Genomic DNA, 26,043 nt, shown 5'->3' with positions numbered 1-26,043 from the left:
CAACATACCATTTGCCTTCTTTACAGCTTGCTGTACCTGCGTGCTTTCAGCGACTGATACTGAGGTTATCCACTTTGGTAGCAATAATAGGAAGACAGATTATTACTTGAATGGATGTAAAGTAAGCGAGATGGATACTCAACGAGACCTTGGAGTCCTCGTGCATCAGTCACTGAAAGTAAGCACACAGGTACAGCAGGCAGTAAAGAAGGCAAATGATATGTTGGCCTTCATAGGGAGAGGATTTGAGTATAGGGATAGGGATGTTTTGCTGCAATTGTATAGGGCGTTGGTGAGGCCACACCTAGAGTATTGTGTGCAGTTTTGGTGTCCTTATCTGAGGAAGGATATCCTTGCTATTGAGGGAGTACTGCAAAGGTTTACCAGGCTGATTCCTGGGATGGCAGGTCTGTCCTATGAGGAGAGACTAAGTCGGTCAGGATTATATTCACTGGAGTTTAGAAGAGTGAGAGGGGATGTCATAGAAACTTCTAAAATTCTAACAGGGTTAAAAAGGGTAGATTCAGAAAGAACATTCCCAATGGTGGGGGAGTTCAGAATTAGGGGTCATAGTTTGAGGATAAGGGGTAAACCTTTTAGAACTGAGGTGAGGAGAAACTTCTTCACTCAGGGGGTGGTGAATCTGTGGAATGCACTACCACAGAATGTAGTTGAGGCCAAAACGTTGTCTGATTTCAAGAAGAAATTAGATATAGCGCTTGGGGCTAAAGAGGTCAAGGGATAAGGGCGGGAAAGGATATTAGGATATTGAATTCAATGATCAGCCATGATCAAAATGAGTAGCAGAGCAGGCTCGAAGGGCCGAATGGCCTATTCCTGCTTCTAGTTTCTCTGTAACACAGAATTGATCACTTCTACTGTAGGCCTGTACCATATCCATTGCTCAAAGTTTCTTCGAATCTCACTTCAGACTCATGTTAATACTATGTTCCCTACTCCATGCTCAACATCTTAGTCATGAGATCAATAGTACAAATACAAAGTGAATGATTTCTTTAAATCTCAATGTGTTTGGACTAAAGGCTCAAATAACTTTGCTTTTGTTTCTGAAAGATATACATAAAAAGGATACTACTGGTTGTGGATTGTCGAATAGAGGATCAGCTGATATATAATTCTTTAGATTGAAAAACACAAGAGATATGAGTGAAGGGGAGATAAATCAGTAAACCAACAAAAACCTTGGGTTTTGAAAGCTTCAAGGTTGCAGATATAAGAGAGAAAAAGACCAAGAGAATACTTCTAAATTGATAAATAGAAGCAAAGAAAGAAGGGATCTGGGAATCATTTCACATCACTTCAGCATCAAATGGCTCATCTTACCAGTGTCTTTGAGAGGCAGAAGTTTCACCACAATCTGTTCAAGAAGACCTAATTGCCTTTTTGCTGAACTTGCTGTCCTTCCCATGAGTGGGAGAAGGATTATGTAATGATTCATTCATAGAGCTAGATGTAGAACTCGAAATATAATATTGAATGCTTCACAGAAATACATTTTAATTGGGTTTTGGGGTGAGGATATTCAGAAATAGTTCAGCATAGGGGAGAAAAAAACCAGAGGGCATGGGCTAAGGGTGAAAGGAGAAAAGTTTAAAGGGAATATTAGGGGGGGCTTCTTCATGCAGAGAGTGGTGGGAGTGTGGAATGAGCTGCCGGATAAAGTGGTAAATGCGGGGTCACTTTTAACATTTAAGAAAAACTTGGACGGGTTCATGGATGAAAGGGGTGTGGAGGGATATGGCCCAAGTGCAGGTCAGTGGGACTAGGCAAAAAATGGTTCGGCACAGACAAGAAGGGCCAAAAGGCCTGTTTCTGAGCTGTAATTTTCTATGGTTCTATAGTGCGCACTCAAACACATTCTTAAAAAGTCTTAACTTCTTAAACTGGTCATGCATGTAGCTCAGGTTTAATATAACTGACAATTCCATAACTCCTTCCTGCAGGAGAGGACCCAGCCTCCATTCAACAGCTGCCTGGGATCACACTTAAAATCAAAAACTCACTGATGGGGAAACATAGTGGGAGAGTCAAGTTCACTTACTTTGTGTGATGCGGTGATGCACTTGCTATTCCATTTACAGTGAGCTCCTGATTCCAAGTGCCACCGAGAAGCACAATGATGCAGTTTTGGAGTACTAAAACTAGCCTATTAGGTGTTCTTGGTCAGGCTGTGGTGTTACCACAATCTCTCAAGGACGCCAATAAGAAGAGCAACTAGATGATTTGGCCTCAACTGGAGTATTTTGTTCAGTTCTGGGCAACACATTTTAGGAATAATGTAAAGCCATTGGAGAAGAACCAAAATAAAATCCCAAGAATGGTTCCAGGAATGAAGAACTTCAGTTAATGGATAGAATTGAGAAGGTGGAGCTATTCTCTTTGAAGAAGAGAGAATTAAGATATTTGATAGAAGTGTTCAAAATCATGTGGACTGAGAAGATAGGAAGAAACTGTTCCGATTGGCAGGATTGAGAACACCAGTTTAAGAGATTGAGGAAAATAACCCAAGAATGACTTGAGGGAAAGCTTTTTGTAAAAAAACACAGCTAGTAGTTAGGATCTGTAATGTGCTGCCTGAGGGTAGAGGCAGATTCAATCAAGGCTTTCAAAAGAAAATTGGATAATTATCTGAAGAGAAAAGATTTCCAAGGCTGCAGGGAAAGTGGATTGGGATGAAGTGAATTGCTCTTCCAGAGAACTGATATAGACAAAACTAGCTGTATGGCCTTCTGTGCTGTAACCATATATGATGCAGTGTCCTAAGATTTTTCTCAGATCTTTTCTTTCATTTTTGATTATTAATGCTTTAGAGGTTTAGACGTTCCTGCACCCTACAAGCTTTTTCAGGAACTACATCACAAAATTGCAAAAGGATGTATTTAACTGATAACTCCAGCAAAACTATATTTCCCATAATTCAGCAAAACATATGTTGAGTCAGGCCTCGCTCTGACTTTAACAGCCACTTGCTTCAGGTGAACTAGATTGGGAAAGAAGGGGAGGAAATGAAGGAGAGGGAGAGGAAGTCAAGGACAGAAATATAGATCTAAGTTGTGTTAGAATTATCACAAAATTCCCTGCAGATGTGCAACGATTATTCCAAATCGAACACAGTGTGTCGTAGGCCTAAAGCAGAATTAAAATCACTGACTTTCTCCACAAAGCCATTAAATATAATCGCAAAACTAAAGCAAAAAACTTGAGAGTACACACACTTCTGACAAATGATAGAATCCAGCAATTCACCATGTGGCACTCAGATATTCCATCCTTAATATCTGTTGAGAGAAAATGTTTTAAAATGTAAATGCTTTGGAATTAATGCCAGAACCAGTCTAGCGTAATATTGTCTTTATGTCAATGTCACAAACCTGGCCCATACGTTAAATTGTTGGACCCTGTAAAGGATGGGAATGGAGGCACGAGACCCGAAAACGCCACCACCAGCCAGTTTCCTGCCCCCATTCCTGATGACAATCATTTTTGCCGAGGCAAGTTTGAGACTAGCAGGGCACTCAGTTAGGTTCCTTAAGAGCCCTTTTCCAATCAGCCTGCAGTTCCCACCCGATGAAGAACACTTTAACTGCCAGGGGCAGTGTTCCAGTAGCAGGGTGTGAGGTGTGGGGGCAATGCTCCAGCAGGTATACAAGCGCTCCCTCCCTCCCTGAGTGCAATGTAGCCAAAATTCACCCAGTAAAGAGATTCTCTCTCAACATACACAACACACACAATGCCAGTTAAGGAGGCTCCTCTATGAAAATCCCAAGGAGTGACTGTTTTCTCTCTGGGTGAGTTTGGGAACTGGAAACAGTCCTGACTCCTGTTTCCTTCCCCAAAGGGAATATATCTTGTTGAAAGGCCACAGTCAAGATTATTGTAGCATAAAGTGATGGGATGAATCTGGGCCTGAAATTAAATGAGTTCCTAATTTCAATCAATCCACTGTGGGAACTACTGGAGGATCTACCACATAGGAAGATGAAACAGATAGTTGCATTAGAACTGTAGGTCATAGTTTAATAGACCCCTGGATTCAGAGATAGACCTATCTCCTAAAATGCATTGTTTCTTATAAACTTGATATAAAGAGGAAAGAAAACAGCACTAAATTAAGCCATCAAGCATGATGGATCAAAGGGAAGGATGCTGCAATAGTTTTTAATTTATAATCAAAATATGAGTGCCTTGGAACATTTCATTAGGAAGAGGATTGAGTGATGAGGGCGAAAGTAGTGAATCCAAACTAGTTACAAGATGGACCTGTCAGACTGTGAGTGGAAAGATGTAGACACTTGGAGCTGCTGAGGCCCACAGGTCAGTGGAGGGGAAGCCAAACAAATGCTCAAAATGAAGAAAGGCTAAATAATGAAAGATAATTTTCACTGGTCAGTAAATCCAATATTAGGAATATGGAGGGATTATCTTCACATAAGCAAGTATTGGATTATGGAATGTGTTACCTCAAGTAGTCTCTGGAGACAAGTCAGTTACAGCATTTAAAAATGAGTTGAAAAAGAAAATAATATTTAAAATGGTTAGAAAATGGGATTAGAATAGATAAGTCCAATGAGGGAAATGACACTGGCACAGATACACAGGACCAAATAGCTGCCTTCTGAAATTTCTATGATTATAATACTGGTCCCCATTTACGTGACTCATTGAATATATTGTAAAGGAAAGTCCTATTGCAGCCATTTGGATTTCAATGTCCATGGAGCTTCATCTACAAATTAGCAAACCAATACAAACCTCGTAATTCTACAGTTCCTGGCTGACACGTAGCTCCCTGTATAGAGAATATCACATCTGACCACATTGTTTGTCACAACTGACTCTGGAACTAGGAAACCTGGATTCACTGTAACCTACATTAGAAATAGAGTAAAAGATAAAGTTTGAATGATTCAGCCCCAATGATGACTGCACATCTCAATGTAATATTGGAAAATCCCAGGTGCCAACATAGCTTATCTCAGTTAGGGCAGTAAAGCAGCTATACTTGGTCTCACACTCTCTTCATTAGGAAGTAAAAATCAGCCAGAGTTTCAACTCTTGATCACTTATCTGGTGACTTGTACTGTAAAGTGAACATTTCAGAGAAGAACATAATCAGCCTTGGCGATGATACTCAAGAGTAATTGCAACCCAATCTGCTGGGCACATTTGAGTCATGTCACACATTTTATACCCTGACAATCCAACGGACAGTAAAATTGGGTGAGCTGTAAAACAGGTGCAAGACCTGAATCCACCCTCCTGTGGTCAGGAGCTGAGAAAATTGAAATGGCAGATTCACAACTTGTTCTAAGGAAAATTGATGGCAAATTTTGTCAGATTTTAATAGATGAAGAATTGTATTTTCTGCAGTGATTTTGTTCACCCCAAAAAATCTGAGATCACTATGGGTGCCAACTGGAGCAGAACACATTTGAGAAATGGATAGAATGAGAAAAACCCTTTTAGTGCGTAGAGCCACTTCTTCCCTTACCTCAAGAGTCCACTGCCTTGAAATTGGAGTGAGCCTGAATCATGATTTGATATCAGTGCAGTACACAATGGGGCCAACAGTAGAATCATGTGTGCCAGCTCATAAGAATAGTACCAGTTTGCTGATGACACCATTTTCTGCACCCAAGTAGCAACATTTTGATCCCAAGGGGGAAGCACCATTGGTCAGCTCAGACATCAGCCAAAGACATTAGGGGAGTCTGGGAGGGTCTGTAGGCAATCGGCAGCAATTGCCCTTAGTTTAAGGACCTAAAAGAAAACTATTGCACTTCATGGTCAGTGAAGAACACGAACCTTACTTTTCCAGTGATGTCTTCCAGTGGACACTTTTAAGGAACACTTGACTGATCAACAGCTTAAGAAAGGGACTGCAGGTTTCACAGTGTATGTTGCACTCATTCACACATCAATTTGGCAAAGGGGCCTGAAACAATTAGTCCAACGATTTCCTTGTGCAATGTGCCAGCTTCAGGTGCAACGCAAAATGGCTACTGAGGAGATCTAACCAATATGGTGGTCAGCACACTTCCAGCCAAGAATGAGCACATGAGTATCCACCGTACTGGAGCATTAGGATCCTGTTTTGCATTCCGTAAAGCAAGCACAGTGCCAATTAATTTCTCGGTCAAGGTTTGAATGGAAATCAGCTTATTCATTGCTTGCTAAAGACTGGCAATCCATTGTTGATATCAGTCATCATCATTTGGGGTACCGTAATTGAGGGGGAATTAAGTATATATTTACACAAGGATAAACATCAGCCAACATTCCCACTCCTGATCACTGTCCAGTATTTGCAGCTGGAATTGTGCTTGGAAGTCACACGAGGACAGAATCAGCCTCGTACATAATTCCACCCACTTTTGGATATTCTGCCAACCTTCTCTGTCCATAGGCTCATATGTGATGAATGATCACTAGGGCATGGGTTGGAAGCCAGCCAGCACCTTTGGAACCTGCACCTAAGTCAGAATCCACTCCTCAGATTAGAGAAGACGGAAATGAATTAAAAATAAAATAGCTGGCATTCTTTCATGTCTTTCACACATTTTTGCAGGCAGAGATGTGGATAGCCAATGTGAAATCCCTCAGGCTCCATGTCGAGCCGTCTACAGCAGCCTGTGAATGCCAATCAAAAGTCTACTGCAACTTTCAACAGGTTATTTTTCCCTTTTTCCTGTATGTTGCATCTTGCAAGGTCTGAGAACTGCAACTGGGCTACTAAAATCTCAAGCCAAAAACATTTGAATTCAATTAATACATATGGAATAAAAAGCTCTCTCAGTAATGATGATCAAAGTGCCAGATTGTCATAAAACCCATCTGGTTCATTAATGTCCTTCAGGGTAGAAAATCTGGTGTCGTCACCCAGTCTGACACAAATGTGACTCCAAACCCACAGCTATCTGGTTGACTCTTAACTGCCCTCAAGCCGTTCTGTTCCAAATCACTACAAAAAAATGTGAATAAGAATCAAACCAGATGGACCACCCTATCGACCAATCTGAGGAAAAATCTACTTGAGCTCATTCTCACCAATTTACCAGTCTTAGATGCATCTGTTCATGATAATATTGGAGTGACCACCACACAGTCCTCTGCAGCTAAAGTGCTGTCTTCTTATAGAAGACACCCCTCCATCATGTTGTGTGGCATTGGAGGCAGTCAAAAGGAGATTCACCAGGCTAATTCCTGGGATGAGAGGGTTGTCCTATCAAGAGAGTCTGGGTCTGTGTTCCTTGGAGTTTAGAAGAGTGAGAGGTGACCTTATTCAAACATATAAGATCCTGAGGGGACTTGACAGGATAGATGGTGACATGTTTTCACTAATGAGAGAATCTCAAACAAGAGGACATAGTTACAAGATAAAGGGTCAGTCATTTAAAACTCAGATGCAGAGAAATTTCTTCTTGCGGAAGGTGGTGAATCTCTGGAACTCTGGAGGATGGATCATTAGAAGTATTTAAAGTGGAGGTGGATAAATATTTGGTAGATCGAGGAATAGACGTCTATGGGGGAATGGCACAGAAAAGGAGTTGAGGCCAGCATAGATCAACCATGACCCTATTGAATACTGGACAGGCTTGAAGAGCCAGGTGATCTACTCCTGCTTCTATTTCTTGAGTTCATTAGCATCATACTAAATGTCATAGATTCAGACCAGATCTAAGAGATCAAACTTGAGCATCTTTACTTGTGTTTGCTTCTGTGTATAAGCTGTTAATGAGAAATCTGATCAAACCAGGAAGACTTGTTTCCCTGGATCTGCTAGCAGTTTAATGATTAAACTGATGTAATGTTTTAATAAACATGCATGCCTACAAATGTGCCTACATATTCCCTCCTTCCACTATTTGGGAGTCTCTAGTACACTCCTAGCAGTGTGGCTGAACCTTTTTTATTTCTGAGCTCAATGCATGTGGGCATTTGATGCTTCATTTAGAATACAGATAAATTAAGAGATAAAGAGACAAAGAGAGAGAAAGTGAAAGAAACAAAAAGAAATTTCAAGCTGGAGGTTCAGTAGGCAAACAAGCTTTTGCTTGTAGGCCATTTTTGTGATGCAGTTCCAGTGATAGAAAGAATTACCTTCAGTACATAGTTGCCGGGCACGACATCTGTTATATCAATCCACTGGCAGTCGATATCTGCATTGTACGTGTCATAACAACCAGGACCTAATCCCTATTGGAAAAGTGGAACGTGTGGAAATTTAATCAATTATGAACTTACAATTCTTAAGAATGTTAATCTTTACATTTTTTAAAGCAGAACGTCCTAAGTTTGAACCTGGACCACGGTGAGTAGCTGAATGGGTGTTGAGAGGAAATAGGGAAGCAGAGAAGGGAAAAACAACTCCTTTTCCTCTGGGATCCTGATTACTGTGCAACAGTGACCTCCGCTTTGGAAGTGTGTAGGTCTGCATCTGTCTGCAGACATATTGGCAATATTTCATGTTCAATGGCTGCAGTGCTTTATCAGTGCCTGTCTTTATTGAACTGATGTAAAATGGCAGCATGCAGAGCTGAATGCCTCATGGCAGAAGTAACCTGACTACTGCAAGCTAGATAGGGCATAGATAGGACTATTGCATTTCAAAACCCAAAAATCTCCTTTTTGTACCAAACAAATTTGCATGCAAGATCATGTGTAACTGTGAGTTACCCAAGTTACCCGCTATACACCCTCTGCATGCACTACAAATTGCTCATTATTCTCATCTGTCACTGCATAAATAGGGCAGAATCTTGAACCATGACTCTCCATGCATGGGAAGGGTGGTGTGGGCTCAAAATGCAGAGATTTTGTTTAAAAACAGGCATCTTGCTGGTGAGATCACGTTTTCTGATTTTAGGCACATCAATGAGGTTCATAAAGCATTGCAGGTCCGTCTAAGTATTTGGCTCCAGGTTTTCACTTTCACTTTATACCTGAGGTGGACAGGCAATCAGCACTTTAACCGTCCCTTGGCCTCTTGCGTTCAGGTGAAGGGATGCAAAATTGAACTGCTCTAATCCTAATGAACGGGTTTTGGGGTTGTTCCTTCCATGAATAGAGTCTTAGGAAGGCTGGCTGGGGGGGGGGGGGGGGGGGGGGGGGGGTAACCAGGGACAGGGTTGCCTGCAGCTGGGATTTTTTACTCTCTCCTCAGTGTGGGAGAGACATGGGTGAGATTTTACACAACCTCACTCATCCTGAAACTGTAAAATCCCACCTGAGGTCAACAGACCTTTCCATAGTCCACCCCCCACCTGCTCCAATTCCCGTGGCGGGCAGGATGGTAAAATTCCAGCCATAGATAAAGCTTAGCCATTCTCACACTTCACAGGAATGAAGCACTGAGTGTCTGTGTGGGTTCTCAAATCTTGAGTGTGATCTGTTCTTCATTTTTCGGGCGGCACGGTAGCACAGTGGTTAGCACTGCTGCTTCACAGCTCCAGGGACCTGGGTTCGATTCCCGGCTTGGGTCACTGTCTGTGTGGAGTTTGCACATTCTCCTCGTGTCTGCGTGGGTTTCCTCCGGGTGCTCCGGTTTCCTCCCACAGTCCAAAGATGTGTGGGTTAGGTTGATTGGCCATGCTAAAATTGCCCCTTAGTGTCCTGGGATGTGTAAATTAGAGGGATTAGCGGGTAAAATATGTAGGGTAATGGGGGTAGGGCCTGGGTGGGATTGTGGTCGGTGCAGACTCGATGGGCCGAATGGCCTCTTTCTGTACTGTAGGGTTTCTATGATTCTATGATTGACAGCATAAAATGACAGGGTGGAGGCTCTGTGAGTGAACAGAGTGATTTATTATTTCTAACAATTTGCAGTGGTGACCTCTCTACATGTGCCTACTGTGTCAGCTAAGTGCCTATCCTTTCTTACTAATCCTGACCCTCACACTATGTCCAGGTGCTTTCCGAGAATCCACAGCTGAGGTTGAGGAGGCCTGCTGACTTCCACGCCCTGTTGCCCGAAATGACCTTGGCGGGCGTTCCCTGGAGGCATGGACCTTGAGGGCCCTGGCCTGCTTTCGGGCAGCACAGGGCTAGAGGTCTGCTGCTCATAGGAAGCGAGGACTCCGATGGGGAGATACCTCCAGGGTCTCCTGGATGGAAGGCCCCATGAAGTGACCTAAACGGTCCTTATCCCTGCGGGTGCCCAAATGGCCCTGTGGTCCTCCAAGGGATTGGGGGGGTAGCTGGAGTGAGATCCAGAATCCCCACCATCCTCTGGTGCTGACACGCATGGATTCTCGTTCGTGCCTGCACCATGCAGTTGAAGCCCTGACCATGGAGTTCATGCCCTCAGACATAGAAATCATGAGCTGAACCATGGAACGGATATTGCTTGCCATGGAATGCACATCCCGCACATCTCCACTGTGGACACCACCTTGCAGTATTGGTCTTGTTCCACTGTAGTGACGGCACCCGCTCCTTGGACAAAAGGCAATGGGACTCCTCCAGTTGGCCTTGCAGTCTGAGGAGGGATGCCTTCATCCCTTCCTGATATTCACGACTCTGCCTTTGCAGGTCCATCAACTCTGGAATGACCAGTGCGTCATTGCCAAGGGTCTCAGCAGAGTGCTGGCCTCCGGCATTCCTCCGAGTGCCGGATCCCTGGGACATCCCTGACTCCGCCAGCTGTGGATCTTCAGGTGTGATGTGCTCACCAGCGAGTGACCCATAAGCCTGCCTACTTAAATAACCTACTGAGGTGTGAGTTTCTGTGGTGGTGCAAGGTATGGGTGACAGCTGTGATGCCTCGTCCATGGTGTGGTCGGAAAAGTCTCCCTCAGAGCTGCTCGTGTCCGTTGGGTCCAGGGGGGCGCAAGGTTGATCAGGGCTGCTTGCTGTTTGCTCTGCAAATGAAGGGAGATGGCATTAATGCATCACAGAGGATAAATGAGGGGACAGTGATTATTCACTTGAGACTTGGGAGAATGGCTGCATGTCTTGAGGATTCTCACTTTTGTCTGCTGCCTCCACTTCACCATCAGCACAGGCGCACTGTTCCTCCTCCCCAGCCAGCTCAAGTAATCACTCCCTGAATGTGAGGGTTCTGAGCTCCGGTATTACTCCGGCTGGCTGTGCCCACTCATGCTTATTGTGGTTGATTTAGTCCTGCAATGACAGGTTGTGAGAGTGTAGCTGGCTGTATTGACATTTAAGATAGTGATGAAGTGTGGCAGGCGTGGAACTTGAGTGTGAGGAGCATGGCAGCAAGTAGGGGGGAAGATGGTGATTGGGAGAGGAGGGCCTCCCTATAGGTGTTGGCAAACCCTGAAATGTTGGGTGAGAGATGAAGTTGGAGCTGCGAGAAGTATGCAAGGGGGTCCAGACAAAGATTGTATGAGACTCACTTACCCTGGTTGAGCGAAGAAGATGGTTCTTCATCTGCCCCATCCTCTTTTGTAGTGACTTGACACTCATAAGGGCTGCCACTGCATCCCAGGCAAGGGTGGACCTTGCTGGAAGGACACCTTCTGGATTGGAGGTAGAGTGCATCTTGCTTCTGTTTCACTCCATCAAGAAGTCTGGTCAGGTCTCCCTTCAAGAAATGAGTTGCAGGCTTCCTCGCAGCCATCCCCTGGAACAACTGCTGGGTAGCCATTTATATGGAGTTCCCCACTGACTGCAGCAATTAAGTTGAGTCAGGGTGGATGAATAAGAGTGAGGCTACTGCTACCACAGCATAATTCTCATGGCCATAAAAACATGCTCAAGATTTGGTTAGAAATTACGCCAGAGCCGTTGGTGGGTTGCACTAATGTGCCATTAGTCTTTGGACTGGACTAATTTCCATGCCTTTAGTTGGTGTGTTTCTCCATGTGCGGATTGCCTGGTGTACATCAGTGCTAAATCTGCTCAATTGCTTAAATGATTCCTTTGGCAAGTTTCACTGCTGCCTTGGCATTTCCATTCAACTGGAGATGATGTGTGGTGCTGAATTTTCCAGTCCTTTGTGTAATGGCTGAATTTTTCACTTTTGAACTGAGGGCTATTGTCACTGTCACAATGTCTGGAATTCAGTAATGACTGTGGTGCACTTCCAGGCACTCTATTGTCTCTTCTATCGTCATTGAAGTCAGCTTGTCTAACTCCCAGCAGTCTGAATAGTAGTCAACAATGACAAGATAACCAGTTCCTGCTAGAGTGAAGAGGTCTACTCCCAGTTTCATCCATGGTTTTGTCTGTGATGTCATGCATCACCAATGGTTCTCCATCTTGTTTAGCTTGGTACTCATTACAAGCACTGTATTGGCCAAAGTGGTCTTTAATTTAATTGTTCACGTTTGCCTGTAGAACACTTCTCTTACCTGTCTCAGACTGGATTCAATTCCTTGATGTCTCACATGGACGTAGCTTCAGCATCTCTCCTCTCATCTTAGACACGATGACTAATTTGTTTGTACAAGATGCATTCTTGGACTATCAATTCACCTTGGTATGTTCAGTATGCTCTTGTGACCACAATTGTGTCCTTGATGCTCTCAGGCCATCCTTTCATCACTACTTCCTGTAGCGCCTGGAGTTGCATTACTTGATTTGAGCAAGGCACGTGTCTGTCAGATTCAATGTCTCTGCTAGGTTGATAGGGCGGAACGCTAGCACAGTGGTTAGCGCTGCTGCTTCACAGCACCAGGGACCTGGGTTCGATTCCCGGCTTGGGTCACTGTCTGCGCGGAGTTTGCACATTCTCCTCGTGTCTGCGTGGGTTTCCTCCGGGTGCTCCGGTTTCTTCCCACGGTCCAACGATGTGCGGGTTAGGTTGATTGTCCGTGCTAAAATTGCCCCTTAGTGTCCTGAGATGCGTAGGTTAGAGGGATAAGTGGGTAAAATATGTAGGGATATGGGGTTAGGGTTTGGGTGGAATTGCAGTCGGTGCAGACTAGATGGGCCAAATGGCCTCTTTCTGCACTGTGGGGTTTCTATGATTCTATGATAGCTTCCAGATCATGTCTCACTGCTGTTTCACATTGAATCTGGAAGATTTCGCATTCCATTGTTCTATCCTCAACTTCCTTCATGGGGAGCATTGCTTGACAGCATGACTATGACTATGACATACACCTGTTTCTCCTGCTTGCATGTCACATCCAGATGATGTTTATGCAAATTAAGTAACATTTTTTGCAGAAGCTTTGGAGCAGATAATAACGGTTTGAGAAAAATGCTTTGAAGTGACTTATCGTCGAACTGCACTGTTACTTAGTCTCTCACAAGCAAGTACTAATAAAAATGCTCATGAGCAAAAACAACAACCAAGCACTCTTTCCCAATCTGCATAGCACCATCCCATTTGTGTTAGTCCCTGGATACAAATGTATCTGGTTGTCCCAGCTCCAAGACCTGTCCCACTGGTGTCTGTAAGATGTAAGGTGACTTCACCAATGATATAATATTTCAGCACTGGTGTTGTCGTCACTAGTTTGACTTTAGTGAACGCTGCTTCTTTTTCTGTGCCTCAGTAGCACTGCACATCCTTGGCAGTGAGTTTGCATAATTGTTCACACTCTGATGACAAATTGGACAAACATTTTGCTAAATAGTTCACAAATCCAACAAATCACTGCACTGCTTTCGCATCTATTGATTGCTGCATTGCTGCTGCAGTTCTCACCTTGTCAGGATCAGGGTGAAGACCTTTTGTCATCATTACATGACCTGTGTTCTTAACTTCAGGTATCTTCAGTTGCAATTTTTCTCATTCAGCTTCAGATTCATCTGGTCAGTTCTCTCCAGCAGCCATACTAAATTCTGATCCTGGTCTGCTATGGCTTCTTCCATTGTGTCTCCACATCCATAGAATAGAACACCATCCACGATGACTTCCACTCCGGGAAGATCACTGACCATCTAATGTTGGCTGTGTTGATACTTTTCTAGAGCCATGAAAATGCCAAACAGCATGGGCAACCATCTGCCTCTCCCAAGCGGTGTCTAGAATGTAATTAGAAAGCTGCAGTTTTCATTCAGCTTGCCAGTAATCATCCTTCGCACCTTGGGGAAAGGTCTTTGCCTTGGCGAGTTGTGGCAAATACATGTGAGCATTGGCATGAAATAGTGAGAGCTTTTCAGCACTTTATTTAGATCTTTTGGGTCTAAGCATACTCGCACTTTTCCAGGTTCTTTCACTGCTACTATGCTGGTAATCCAGTCTGTGGGAGTTGTTATTTTTTTGATACTCCCTTCTTTTCCAGTTCTTCGATTTTGTCTCTTCAGCTTGACTTGAGGACACCTGGAACTCTTCTCAGCAGATGCTGACTTGGTCTTACATTCTCTTCTACTTCAAGATTATATTTTCATGGGGGGTAGACATCCCAACCATGTAAATACATTCTTGTACTCCTCTAGGATCTGTTCTGCTGTCAATGGTTTTGTGCGTTGTGACAAATTGTGAATTGCTGTTAGCACATTCCAGATTACCAGTCCAAGCTTTAGACTTGCTTCAGCTGAGATGACTGGACACGATGCCCATCTATGATTTAGAATTCTAGATCTTCCTTCTTGCTATTGCATTACGATCTAGACTAAAGTATCCTCTTGATAGGAGTATTGTGCCATCATATAGCCTCAATGTTACTTTTGAGATCATTTTTGGATCACCATTTTGAGCTACTTTGCACAGGTCTGTGAAGGTCATTATGTTGCATGAAGCACCAGTGTCTATCTGATGTTTCTTGTTCACTTGATTCCCTCATCAGTGTGACAGTCACAAACCATTTATCACCTATAGACTTGGTTGTACCAACCTGATGTCTCATTTATAGTTCTTCATCAGACTCTTCTGCTGATATCTCTCCAGCAGCCATCAGTATAGGCTTGATTTCCTTCTTCATAGCCAAACACTTGTGTGCAAAATTATTCTGCTTCTTGCAATTAAAACATTGCTTTTCCCATGGTGGACAATTCTTCTTTTCCTTTGTAAGATGTTTCTGTAATATTTGCATCCTACCCTTTGTCTGCAAATACTTTGTTCTTTCAGCCAGACTATCCCTCAGCATAATGGATTTCCTGGTCTGCTCTGCCATACATATGCTTCAGCTGACATTTTACAACTTCTGCATTTTTTACACATGTCTATCACTTTCTTGAGCGTACATTTCTCCCCTTTCAGTAGACTTGTTCTCACAATGAGGTCTCGTATACGTGAGCCTAGTCTATCTTTAATCAGATCATCTTTTAGCTATCTGAATTCATATGATTCTTCAAGCTGTGTTGGTTTCCTTTTCACCTTGAACTCTGGTGGTGAATAACTAGCGTTCATAAGTAACATTCACTCCAGGTTCAAAGTATTCATTTAAGGCTTTCAAAATCTCTGCTCTCTGTTTTCTTTGTTTGTTAATTAGATTTAGAGTGTTATACAGTTTGTAGCAGTTCCTCCCCAGCAGTGTTAGAAATGTGGCTACTCCGATCAGTTTCGGTTGTTAATTAAATCTGTTGCCAGCTCTTAGTTTTGTCATTGCAAGTGGAAAAACTGGAAATTCTGTCACTTATTGCCCTTCTTTTCTATAGGAGCTGAGAATGGGAAGTTTACAGCAGCCTTGTGAACTCACCCAGTATTTTACTTGCGGTTAGTTTAGTGTTTGCTTTTCCTTGCCCTTTTTCAGTAGATTTGAACATTTGTGTGTGCCTTTCTGAGCTGGGCAGCATGGTAGCACAATGGCTAGCACTACTTCCTCACAGCATCAGGGACTCGGGTTCAATTCCAGCCTTGGGTAACTGTCTGTGTGGAGTTTGCCTGTGACCTATGCATGTCAACCCAGCAAAGGCCGACCAGTAACCTCCCCCACCCCCACCCTGCATCCTCCCACCCCCTCAAAAGAAAATACTGACAGTGCAACACAACTTTGTGCATAGTCCTATTACATGTATTTATACCAAGAAATAAGCTAAACATGGCTTGTTGTAAATACAGTAAGAAGTCTCACAACACCAGGTTAAAGTCCAACAGGTTTATTTGGTAGCAAATACCATAAGCTTTCGGAGCAATGCTCCTTCGTCAGATGGAGTGGTCTCTGTTCTCAAACAGGGCACAGACACAGAAATTAAATTACAGAATACTGATTAGAATGCAAATCTCTACAGCCAGCCAGGTCTTAAATGCACAGACAATGTGGGTGGAGGGAGCATTCAACACAGGTTAAAGAGATGTGTATTGTCTCCAGACAGTACAGCTTGTGAAATTGTGCAAGTCCAGGAGTCAAGCTGTGGGGGTTACTGATAATGTGACATAAATCCAACATCCCGGTTTAGACCGTCCTCATGTGTGCGGAACTTGGCTATCAGTTTCCGCTCAGTGACACTGCGCTGTCGTGTGTCGTGAAGGCCGCCTTGGAGAACGCTTACCTGAAGATCCAAGGCTGAATGCCCGTGACTGCTGAAGTGCTCCCCCACAGGAAGAGAACAGTCTTGCCTGGTGATTGTCGAGCGGTGTTCATTCATCCGTTGTCGTAGCGTCTGCATGGTTTCCCCAATGTACCATGCCTCGGGACATCCTTTCTTGCAGCATATCAGGTAGACAACGTTGGCCGAGTTGCAAGAGTAGGAGTTGCAAGAGTAGTTGTAAATATGCAGGTGTACCCAATGTGTCACACACACAGAATAAATCCACCTCTTTTTTCAGGCTGTGTACCCCAGATCATAACAAAATAGTGTAACAAGAAGTTTCCTTATCTCCCCTCTTTGTTTCTGTCAATGATCTTACTTTTGTCGAGGAGTCAAATGCCATTGTGGATATGTATTGGTTCTTTTGGTTATTGAACCTGGTAAATTGTTGCTTGTATAATTGTCAATATCATGGAGACACTCTTCTCCCTCGGTTTATGTTGTCCCTCTACTTATCCATCCACTCCCCCAGCTCACCACAAGCTCTATTCCACATCCAATCCCCTCACTCCTCTCTCCCCTCTAATCCTTAATGCTGCTCCCAACTCCTACCTCCTGCTGCTTCTGCTTCAGCAGATTAAAAGCTGCTGTTGAGATTTGGGAATTCCTGAATTCTCTCAGTGATAGTCAACATCTGCAACAACAGCAGGAAGTCAGAGCCTGGAGAAGTACAGAAAGGAAGAGCCCAGAGTACCAATAGAAAAAACCTGCATTGACACTACTATTCATCATGCAGACAAAGATCTGAAAATACTGACCATGTATTGGATAGTTGACTTGTCTGTAGCGGATTTTGAAAATCCAAGACCTAAAATCCAAGTTGAATTATTCCTCAAAAAAAAGGGACGTTTGGATGGAGCTGTGGTTCTTTGAGAATGGGGAGAAGACCGGGGAACATGCTGTTGCGTATGAGAGTCTTCTCAGGTACAATATTATTTCTTTCTGTTATGACATGAGGCTCAACACATCAGATGGTTGTTTTTAACCCATCTGACAACAATACATTGGAGCAGGTGTAAACCTACACCACCATATATTGATGGCATTGCATCATCATACCTGAGTATGTGCGGTGCAGGCGTATCTTCTTTGGATACCAGGGTCGCACGTAGTGTCTTCTAGACAAAAGCTAGCTTTGTGTCCTTCAGCTACTTTCCTGTGTGTGGAGGCTTGCAACAGATCGTAATGGCTAAACTGATCCATACTGTGATAGTGCCTGAAGTAAAAGAAATTCATAGACAACATGTTAGTATCTGGAAATGGATGCTCCATGTTAGCTTTCTGGATGGGTACCAATGTGAACTTGTGCTAAACAGATCAGGAATTTTAAAAATGTGTCTGTGCCAAGTTGGCTGAGAGCTTGGACAGAGGTTAGGACACCATAATTGGCCTCAATGCCCCTTAGATAGGGAGAGAATACAGAATAAGCACAGTTCCTATTCCTGAACCTTGCCAATGACTAAAGACAGAAATTGTGAGTACATGAACTTCACATCTGGGCTGAATTGGACTTTGCTGTGATGACCATTATGGCTTCATATCCAACTCCAAACATTCACATTCAATGATCATATGGGTACAATACTGGAGCTTCCATTCACCATGGAATCATACCCCAATATGGAGAGGAAAGTAAATACAGAAAGGAAACACTTCAACCAGTTTCAATACAACTTCTGGTGTCACAAGGCCATAAAATATACTTCATCCAGCACAAATTGGTGACAAATTAGCAATCTCTCACAAATAAACTACAGGATGGCCAACTTGGATAGCGGAAATTCTATATGACTGCAGAATATTTGATGTTAATAATGGGTCAATGAAATGAGAGTATGTTTAATTTGTGCTGTGATTATTGAAGGTGCGCAAAGGTCATGGCTCTTAGAACACAACCAAAGGTCTCTTGTGAATTTAAAGGGGAGTTTAAAAATTTCCCAGCGCCCAGGGATAAACAGCTTTGAATAAGATGTAGAGCAATCTGAATGTGCAATTCTGATCAAATAAATGGAGCTGCTTCAGGACACAATTGACCATTCTCTATCAGTATCAGTGACCTTTCCCTATCAGTGTCATCACTGCAGCAGCGCTGGAAGAAATGAAATGCAAAATGGTGGAAATGAATTAGATTTCTAAAACATAGGAGATATTTGAACAAGCACACTTTTTTTTTTCCATGAAGATAGGGAAATTACTTTGGGGGTGATCTTACCAAAAAAAAATTTTAAGTGCTGAATGAGCATGAGAATGGGAGAGTTTCAGACCCATTTTTTGCGCCCCCCCCCTCCCGGCCGATCGCCTCCCCCGTTCATCCCCCAGCCTGATTACCGCCCCCGATTTCCCCCGCCCCGCCCCCAGCCTCCGTCCCCAATTCTCCCACTCCCCTGATTGCCACCCCCAATCCCCACCCCCCCCAGCCAAGCGCCACCCCTGAATCCACACCCCAGCTGATCACTACTTCTATCAACCTCCCATCCACCCATCCGGCCAATCGCTCCCCCATTCACCCCACCCCATTGGTCAATTATTGCCCCAGCAATCCCCGATTGCAGAATGCGTAGCCCCCATGTGCTGTCTCCCCTTCAAGCGCCACCCCTCCCTTAAACCCCATCCTCTTCGCTTAGCACTTGGCACTGCCCAATGTTCTGTGGTGCTGGGTGGGCACTGCCAGGGTGCCAGGCTGGCAGTGCCAGCATCCCTGGTGGACAGTGCCAAGATGCCCAGTGAGCAGTGCCAAGGTGCCCAGTGGGCAGTCCCCTAGTCCCAGGTTGGCAGTGGCAGGCTGGCACTGCCCAAGGGGCACTGCCCCTGACCATCCAGGGAGCCTCAATGGCCTCTGGTCCCACCAGCGAGGCCATCACATCTGGTCCCCATTGCTGGAGGACTACACGTAATCCTCATCAGGGAGGACCTCCACCTACACGATTGCGCCCTGGGCTCACTATTAATATTAAAATTAGATGATGAATATTATAATCAGCCTGTGGCCTGCCTGGCACAAAGCTGATTACAGCAACAGATCCAGGCTGGTAATGTCACAAGAGACAGGAAACCAGGCGTGAACCCGGTTTTTCACCCCTTTCATGACCTTACCAGCTTGCTACGCTGATCGACTGGGGTAGCAAGCTGGTAAGATCACCCCCTTTGTATTAAAGACACTTCTTACCATTTAACAAATATGTATACTAGTGATACTCGTGGACCAGTACTGCAGTCATTGACTTTTTAAGAGCACAAACATGTACATGTATGCTGAGAAAAGCTCAAAACTGAAATCTGCCCAAAACATTGCATTTTTCAGTTCTCTGAGAAAAAAGGCTTGTCAACTCTCCAGCACTACCTTGGCAATGCTGCTCACACAAACACTGCTGCTCATTCTCAGAACTCAATGCTCAAATATTTGTCATGTAGCAAGTATCATTTTTCTTCCTAAGTGTTTTAATATGAGAATGCCAAAACTCCTGGTTAAACTCACAATGGATAGGACAACTTTGAAATTGTGGAGTATTTGATCTCTGTGAATGAGCTTTGTTTGACCCTGGCTGAACTATGTAGCTATAATCTCTTGCAGTTGTACAATGATTCATCACAAACAGAGGAAGAACCGACAGAGACTGACCCAAGTGAACATAATGCATCCTTTGTTGGACAATATGTAGTATCACTACTATGAGAAGATCACTTAACCCAGCCTATCCTGTGTACCATATTGAGATTAGGAGAAGAGAAATACAACAATGTTAACTCCAATAATTGTATATGGTGAAGGAATGCAAAAGAAGCTCATCTTTTACCTTAATCGTGTTTATTCTAAGACTAACCTAACCATCTGTTTCCCCCACACCCAACTATTCCAGCTCTGTCCACTTATAGTTGAGCTAATAGTCATCACCTGTCTTTAGTAATGTAATTGGTTTAACAATGTAATTGCTAAAGGATGCACTTGTTGTTGCATTGACAACAGGCCATGAACACGACCACCACGAGTTTGGAATTTTCACATGAATATGGATAAAGCTGTGAAGTGAAAACCCCAAGTACAGGGGGGGGCGGCACAGTGGTTAGCCCTGCCGTCTCACAGCACCAGAGACCCAGGTTCAATTCTGGCCTCGGGTGGCTGTCTATGTGGCATTTGCACATTCTCCCGGTGTCTGTGTGGGTTTCCTTTGAGTGCTCCGGTTTCCTCCCACAGTCCAAAGATGTGCGGGTTAGGTTGATTGGCCATGCTAAATTGCCCCTTAGTGTCAGAGGGATTAGCAGGGTAAATACGTGGGATTGTTGTAGGTGCAGGCTCTATGGGCCAAATGGCCTCCTACTGTACTGTAGGGATTCCATGATTCTATGAGGTAAACCCCAGCAAACAACATCAGATTAAAGTGAGATTTATTCAAACACATCAAGAAGCCCAGGTTAGGAAGCATTGCTAACATTTTACAATACACTGACATCCATGCACTCACCGAGCTTGATCCCAATCCTTGCTCTATAAGGGCATCATTAGACACAGTCATATAATGAATCCAAGGTTCAACTGCCCAGTTGAAGAAGAATTGCAAGATGAATCGTGGGGAATTTAAAAATCAATTAAATATTTGTCATGTTTCATAATCTTGAGGCCTTCCTGAAAAATGTGTGTGGACATACAGTTTAAGAGGGTGAGATTCCTGTCTTAAATAGTGGTATTTATGTTTACAGCCTGGGCCATTAACCACACTTCTCAACAGTTACTCTATTTCATATTGCTCTGGGCTTAAAGTTTGTCTGACTCTGGGATGTTGACAAAGCTGGGATTTAGCCTGTTCTCTGTCCTCTCTTGTCAACCAAAGTAAATCAAAGAAATGTTTTAATGACGCAAGGCTATCCAGCGTTAAGTAGAAGTGATCGGGTATTGTTGAACTGTTGAACTTTCTGTTGTAAAGTGGCACTTTCCAATTACTCAGAGCAACATGTTTCAGAACAGGAAATATGAAATTGATGGATGAAGATCAGCTTTCCACAGTGCAATATGTTGCATCTTATTTTGACTGAATCCTGTAAGCACAATCCTGCTTGGCAATGGCGCTTGATAAGTTAATCCACTGGTCGAGAGGACTTAATTTACCCACAAACTCAATCATAAACTAAGAATGGGATAGACATGTTTCGATTGCACTGCTGATTAATTTCCTTCATGGAAGCAAACTCACATTTGTTGTACTTACTGGTGACAACTGTGCCATTCCCAGGTGTGGCGTGGCCTATTTGGGAGGAAGTCAGCTGTCCCTTGATTTTTGACTCTTTGAGGAAACCGTAGAAGCACCCGAATGCTGAGGTCACTTATTCTGGGACCATAGGCAGACCTAAAGCAAAAAGACAGACATGCTTTAAGCACAGAATTATTTCCCAAAAAATAACTGTTATATGAGTTGGATCATTTTGAGCCAAGTATTTGAAAAGCACCACATTTCCAATGTAATTATACTTAGCTGAAATGACAACAGTTGTACAAGAACCAAGAATGTACAGTGCATCAAAGGCATCCAGATGTAGACAGACAAAACAGGGCAGGAGGGGTTTGTGGTTTGATTTTTCACCTTTCCTAACAAGAACAAATTGAAAACCTGACCCTTCTCCACATGGGAAAGCAGAGTAAATGAGAAACTGGAAAATTCAACTTGATATTCAGACTTTTCAGAAATTGCAGGACATACTGGGGACAATTTTCAAATTCAAATCCCAGAGTGACTTGGCAAAGTGGATCTCTCACACATTGTGGACCTGCCAGATTTTCATCCCACTGGACCCATCGGGGTGAAGTTGAAAATTGGATTGCTGAACCAACCAATGAAGATTGACAGTGGGATGGGAATCTAAACATTACTCAACTTATGTAAAGTTGTTTGAAAGCTTTGTTTGTTCTGCATGGGTAAATCCATACAGACTATTGACTGAGAAACCATGGCTGCGATTCACCCGTTTTGAATCTAAGTGCTCACACCAGCCAGAAAACCCAGGTGTTTCCCGCTGGCGCTGAAGTGGCTGTGAGGTGGGATTCATGATTTATGCAGAACATGAAACAGTCCTGCCAGCCTGGCTGTCCAGAGTTCGGGATGCCCTTTTTAAACTCCAATCCCCACGACAGGTGACAGGAAAGCGAAGGACTTCAAAGAAAAGTAAAGGACTTCAAAGAATTTCCAAACATTTGTACTTTCTAGGAAGGCTCTGAGACTAGTAATAAATGCAATGTTAATAAAAGATGGGGCTGAGTGAGCAAACGGTGGAGAAGGAAACCCTCCCCCCAGTGAAAGGACCTCTCCTTTCAGTCAGAGGACTTGAAAGGGGACTTCCCACACCTGCACACCTGACAAAAGGGGACTACCTTCTGCAGAATAGAGAGCTGCTGTGATTTGGAAGCTTGCCAGGTGTCTGGGGGCATGGAGATTAAAGTGACCAGGCCACTTCAAATTTTTCAATCTACAGACCAGAATGAAGACTTTGATTACAGAAATGCCTGAAATTACTATGCCAAGAATGATGGTCAGGTTTCCCAGGGCTGCAAGGGGACGTCTAGCCAGCAGACCCCCATTCCCAAGGGAGAATGCCGAGATCAACTCCTGCCTGAGCCCACCCAACCCCCCAGGACCCTCCTCTGCAGCCTTGCCATGTTAGAAGGACACATGGGCATTGCATTTATCTCCTTGACTTCCCCCACAAACCCTAGCCCCACTCCACCTCAGGGTTCAATGCGCCACGTCCAAACTGATTATGACCAAGACCAGAGCCCATCTGGTGCAGATCCCGCTGGGGAGGCGGGTGAACGGTGGGAGGGCATTGACTCTGATGATATTTAAATTAACATTTTTGCGTGATCATCAGGTTCCCGCCTCCTCTGGTTGAAAGGGGTTGGTGGGACGGGACGGGCGAATCGGAAACGCTTTGGTGCCAAACGGCAATCCCATTTTAGCCCCAATGACCTATTCAACGGCAATTGGGATTCCTGCTAGCAGTGAACAGGGCTGGTGAATTCCACCCCCACGTTGCTCCTGAGTACAGAGGTTCTGAGGAATTCAATCAGCCTCAGGCAAGTAGTTTCCGTGACATTGCTTTTTCCAGAGGCAACTACTTTCTTAAGTGAGTCTCAGCTCTACTGCAATATATAAACTTTTTTCAAGATATAAAAGGTAAGAGAGAGGCAAAAATAGACATTGGACCACTGGAAAACGAGGCTGGAGAAGTAACAATAGGAAACAAAGCAATGGTAGAGGAACTGAATAGTTACTTTGCATCAGTCTTCACCGTGGAAGACACCAGTGGGATGCCAGAGCTCCAGGAGAGTCAGGGGGCACAGGTAAGTGTAGTGGCCATCACTAAGGAGAAGGTTCTAGAGAAACTGAAAGGTCTGAAGGTGGATAAATCGCCTAGACTACACGCCAGGGTTCTAAAAGAGATAGCTGAGGCAATTGTGGAGGCATCGGTGGTGATCTTTCAGGAGTCAGGGAGGGTCCCAGAGGACTGGATAGTAGTGAATGTGACACCGCTGTTTAAGAAGGGAGGGTGGCAGCAGACGGGAAATTATAGGCCGGTTAGCCTGACTTCGGTCATTGGCAAGATTTTAGAGTCCATTGTTAAAGGTGAGATTGCAGAGTACTTGGAAGTGCATGATAAAATAGGACTGAGTCAGCACAGCTCTGTCAAGGGGAGGTCATCTCTGACAAATCTGTGAGAGTTCTTTGAGGAGATAACAAGGAAGTTAAATAAAGGAGAACCAGTGGATGTGATTTATTTTGATTTCCAGAAGGCCTTTGACAAGGTGCCGCATAGGAGACTGTTAAATCAGTTAAGAGCCCATGGTGTTAAGGGTAAGATCCTGGCATGGATAGAGAATTGGCTGACCAACAGAAGACAGAGAGTGGGGATAAAGGGGTCTTTTTCAGGATGGCAGCCAGTGACTAGTGGTGTGCCTCAGGGGTCAGTGCTGGGACCACACTTTGCACAATATACATTAACAGTTTGGAAGAAGGAACTGAAGGCACTGTTGCTAAGTTTGCAGATGATACAAAGATATGTAGAGGGACAGGTAGCATTGAGGAAGCAAGGGGGCTGCAGAAGGACTTGGACAGGTTAGGAGAGTGGGCAAAGAAGTGGCAGATGGAATACAATGTGGAAAAGTGTGAGGTTATGCACTTTGGAGGGAAGAATGAAGGCATAGACTATTTTCTAAATGGGAAAATGCTTAGGAAATCAGAAACACAAAGGGACTTGGGAGTCCTTGTTTAAGATTCTCTTAAGGTTAACATGCAGGTTCAGTCGGCAGTTAAGAAGGCAAATACAATGTTACCATTCATGTTGAAAGAGCTAGAATACAAGAGCAGGGATGTACTTCTGAGGCTGTATAAAGGCTCTGGTCAGACCCCATTTGGAGTATTGTGAGCAGTTTTGGGCCCCGTATCTAAGGAAGGATGTGCTGGCCTTGGAAAGGGTTCAGAGGAGGTTCACAAGAATGAAGAGCTTGTCGTAAGAGGAACGGTTGAGGACTCTGTACTCATTGGAGTTTAGAAGGATGAAGGGGGATCTTATTGAAACTTACAGGATACTGCGAGGCCTGGATAGAGTGGATGTGGAGAGGACTAGTAGGAAAAACTAAAACCAGTGGGCACAACCTCAGGCTAAAGGGACGATCCTTTAAAACAGAGATGAGGAGGAATTTCTTCAACCAGAGAGTGGTGAATCTGTGGAACTCTTTGCCGCAGAAGGCTGTGAAGGCCAGGTCATTGAGTGTCTTTAAGACAGAAATAGGTTCTTGATTAATAGGGGGATTAGGAGTTCTGGGGAAAAGGCAGGAGAATGGAGATGAGAAAAATATCAGCCATGATTGAATGGCGGAGCAGACACGATGGTCCGAATGGCCTAATTCTGCTTCTATGTCTTATGGTCTTACAGTCTAAGTAGCAGCAACACCTCACAGGCTACACTGATGTCACTGAACTCAGAGCTGGAATTGGCTACAGTAGCAAAAGGCAATGCACCATACAAATAGTAGACATACAAGCCACACTGTGCACTACATCAATATTCAAAGAATATTCCTTTATCCACTATTTAGCACTCTGCCAAAGGAATTGGAGCTTTACTTTGCCATCAGACTGTGCCATACTTGATCCAGGACTGCTTGTTGAGCCAGCCTAAAGGGAGCTTTACTCTGCATCAAACTAAATTTGATGGGGCAATGTGGAGGGAGCTTTACTCCATCTAAGCCACAGTGTGTTAATTTGGAAGTGATTGTTGCTATTATAGAGTGGTTCATTTGGATAAATGTTCAATTCCTGAGCACTAACGTGTCGCACACCTGGAGCGGTATGGTGGCACAGTTGTTAACACTGCTGCCTTACAGTGCTAGGGACCCAAGTTCAATTCCTGGTGTGGTCACTGTCTGTGTGGAGTCTGCACATTCTCCCTGTGTCTGCGTGGGTTTCCTCTGGGTGCTCCGGTTTCCTCCCACAGTCTGAAAGATGTCCTGGTTAGGTGCATTGACCCGAACAGGCTCCGGAGTGTGATGACTAGGGGAATTTCACAGTGACTTCATTGCAGTGTTAATGTAAGCCTTACTTGTGACTAATAAATAAACATTTTACTTTACCTTGATGTGAACACAAA

The 26,043-nt window shown here is 44.0% G+C and overlaps 1 protein-coding gene across 1 annotated transcript in view; it reads right to left on the bottom strand.

Moving 5' to 3' along the window:
• Window positions 1-1,864: 1,864 nt before the first annotated feature.
• Window positions 1,865-26,043, bottom strand: part of LOC144479722 (protein-lysine 6-oxidase-like) — a 42,105-nt gene continuing 17,926 nt past the window's right edge. Inside the window, exons 3-7 of the mRNA XM_078198752.1 lie at window positions 21,612-21,749; window positions 17,470-17,626; window positions 8,122-8,217; window positions 4,774-4,889; window positions 1,865-3,299 (exon numbers count right to left, since the gene is read on the bottom strand). Coding sequence (XP_078054878.1) covers window positions 3,293-3,299; window positions 4,774-4,889; window positions 8,122-8,217; window positions 17,470-17,626; window positions 21,612-21,749 — 514 coding nt within the window. The 3' untranslated portion in view covers window positions 1,865-3,292. The remainder of the gene's footprint in view (window positions 3,300-4,773; window positions 4,890-8,121; window positions 8,218-17,469; window positions 17,627-21,611; window positions 21,750-26,043) is intronic.

The sequence above is a fragment of the Mustelus asterias genome, chromosome 26 (assembly GCF_964213995.1).
Source record: "Mustelus asterias chromosome 26, sMusAst1.hap1.1, whole genome shotgun sequence".
NCBI lineage: Eukaryota > Metazoa > Chordata > Chondrichthyes > Carcharhiniformes > Triakidae > Mustelus > Mustelus asterias.
This window is presented reverse-complemented; position numbering and strand designations above follow the sequence as displayed.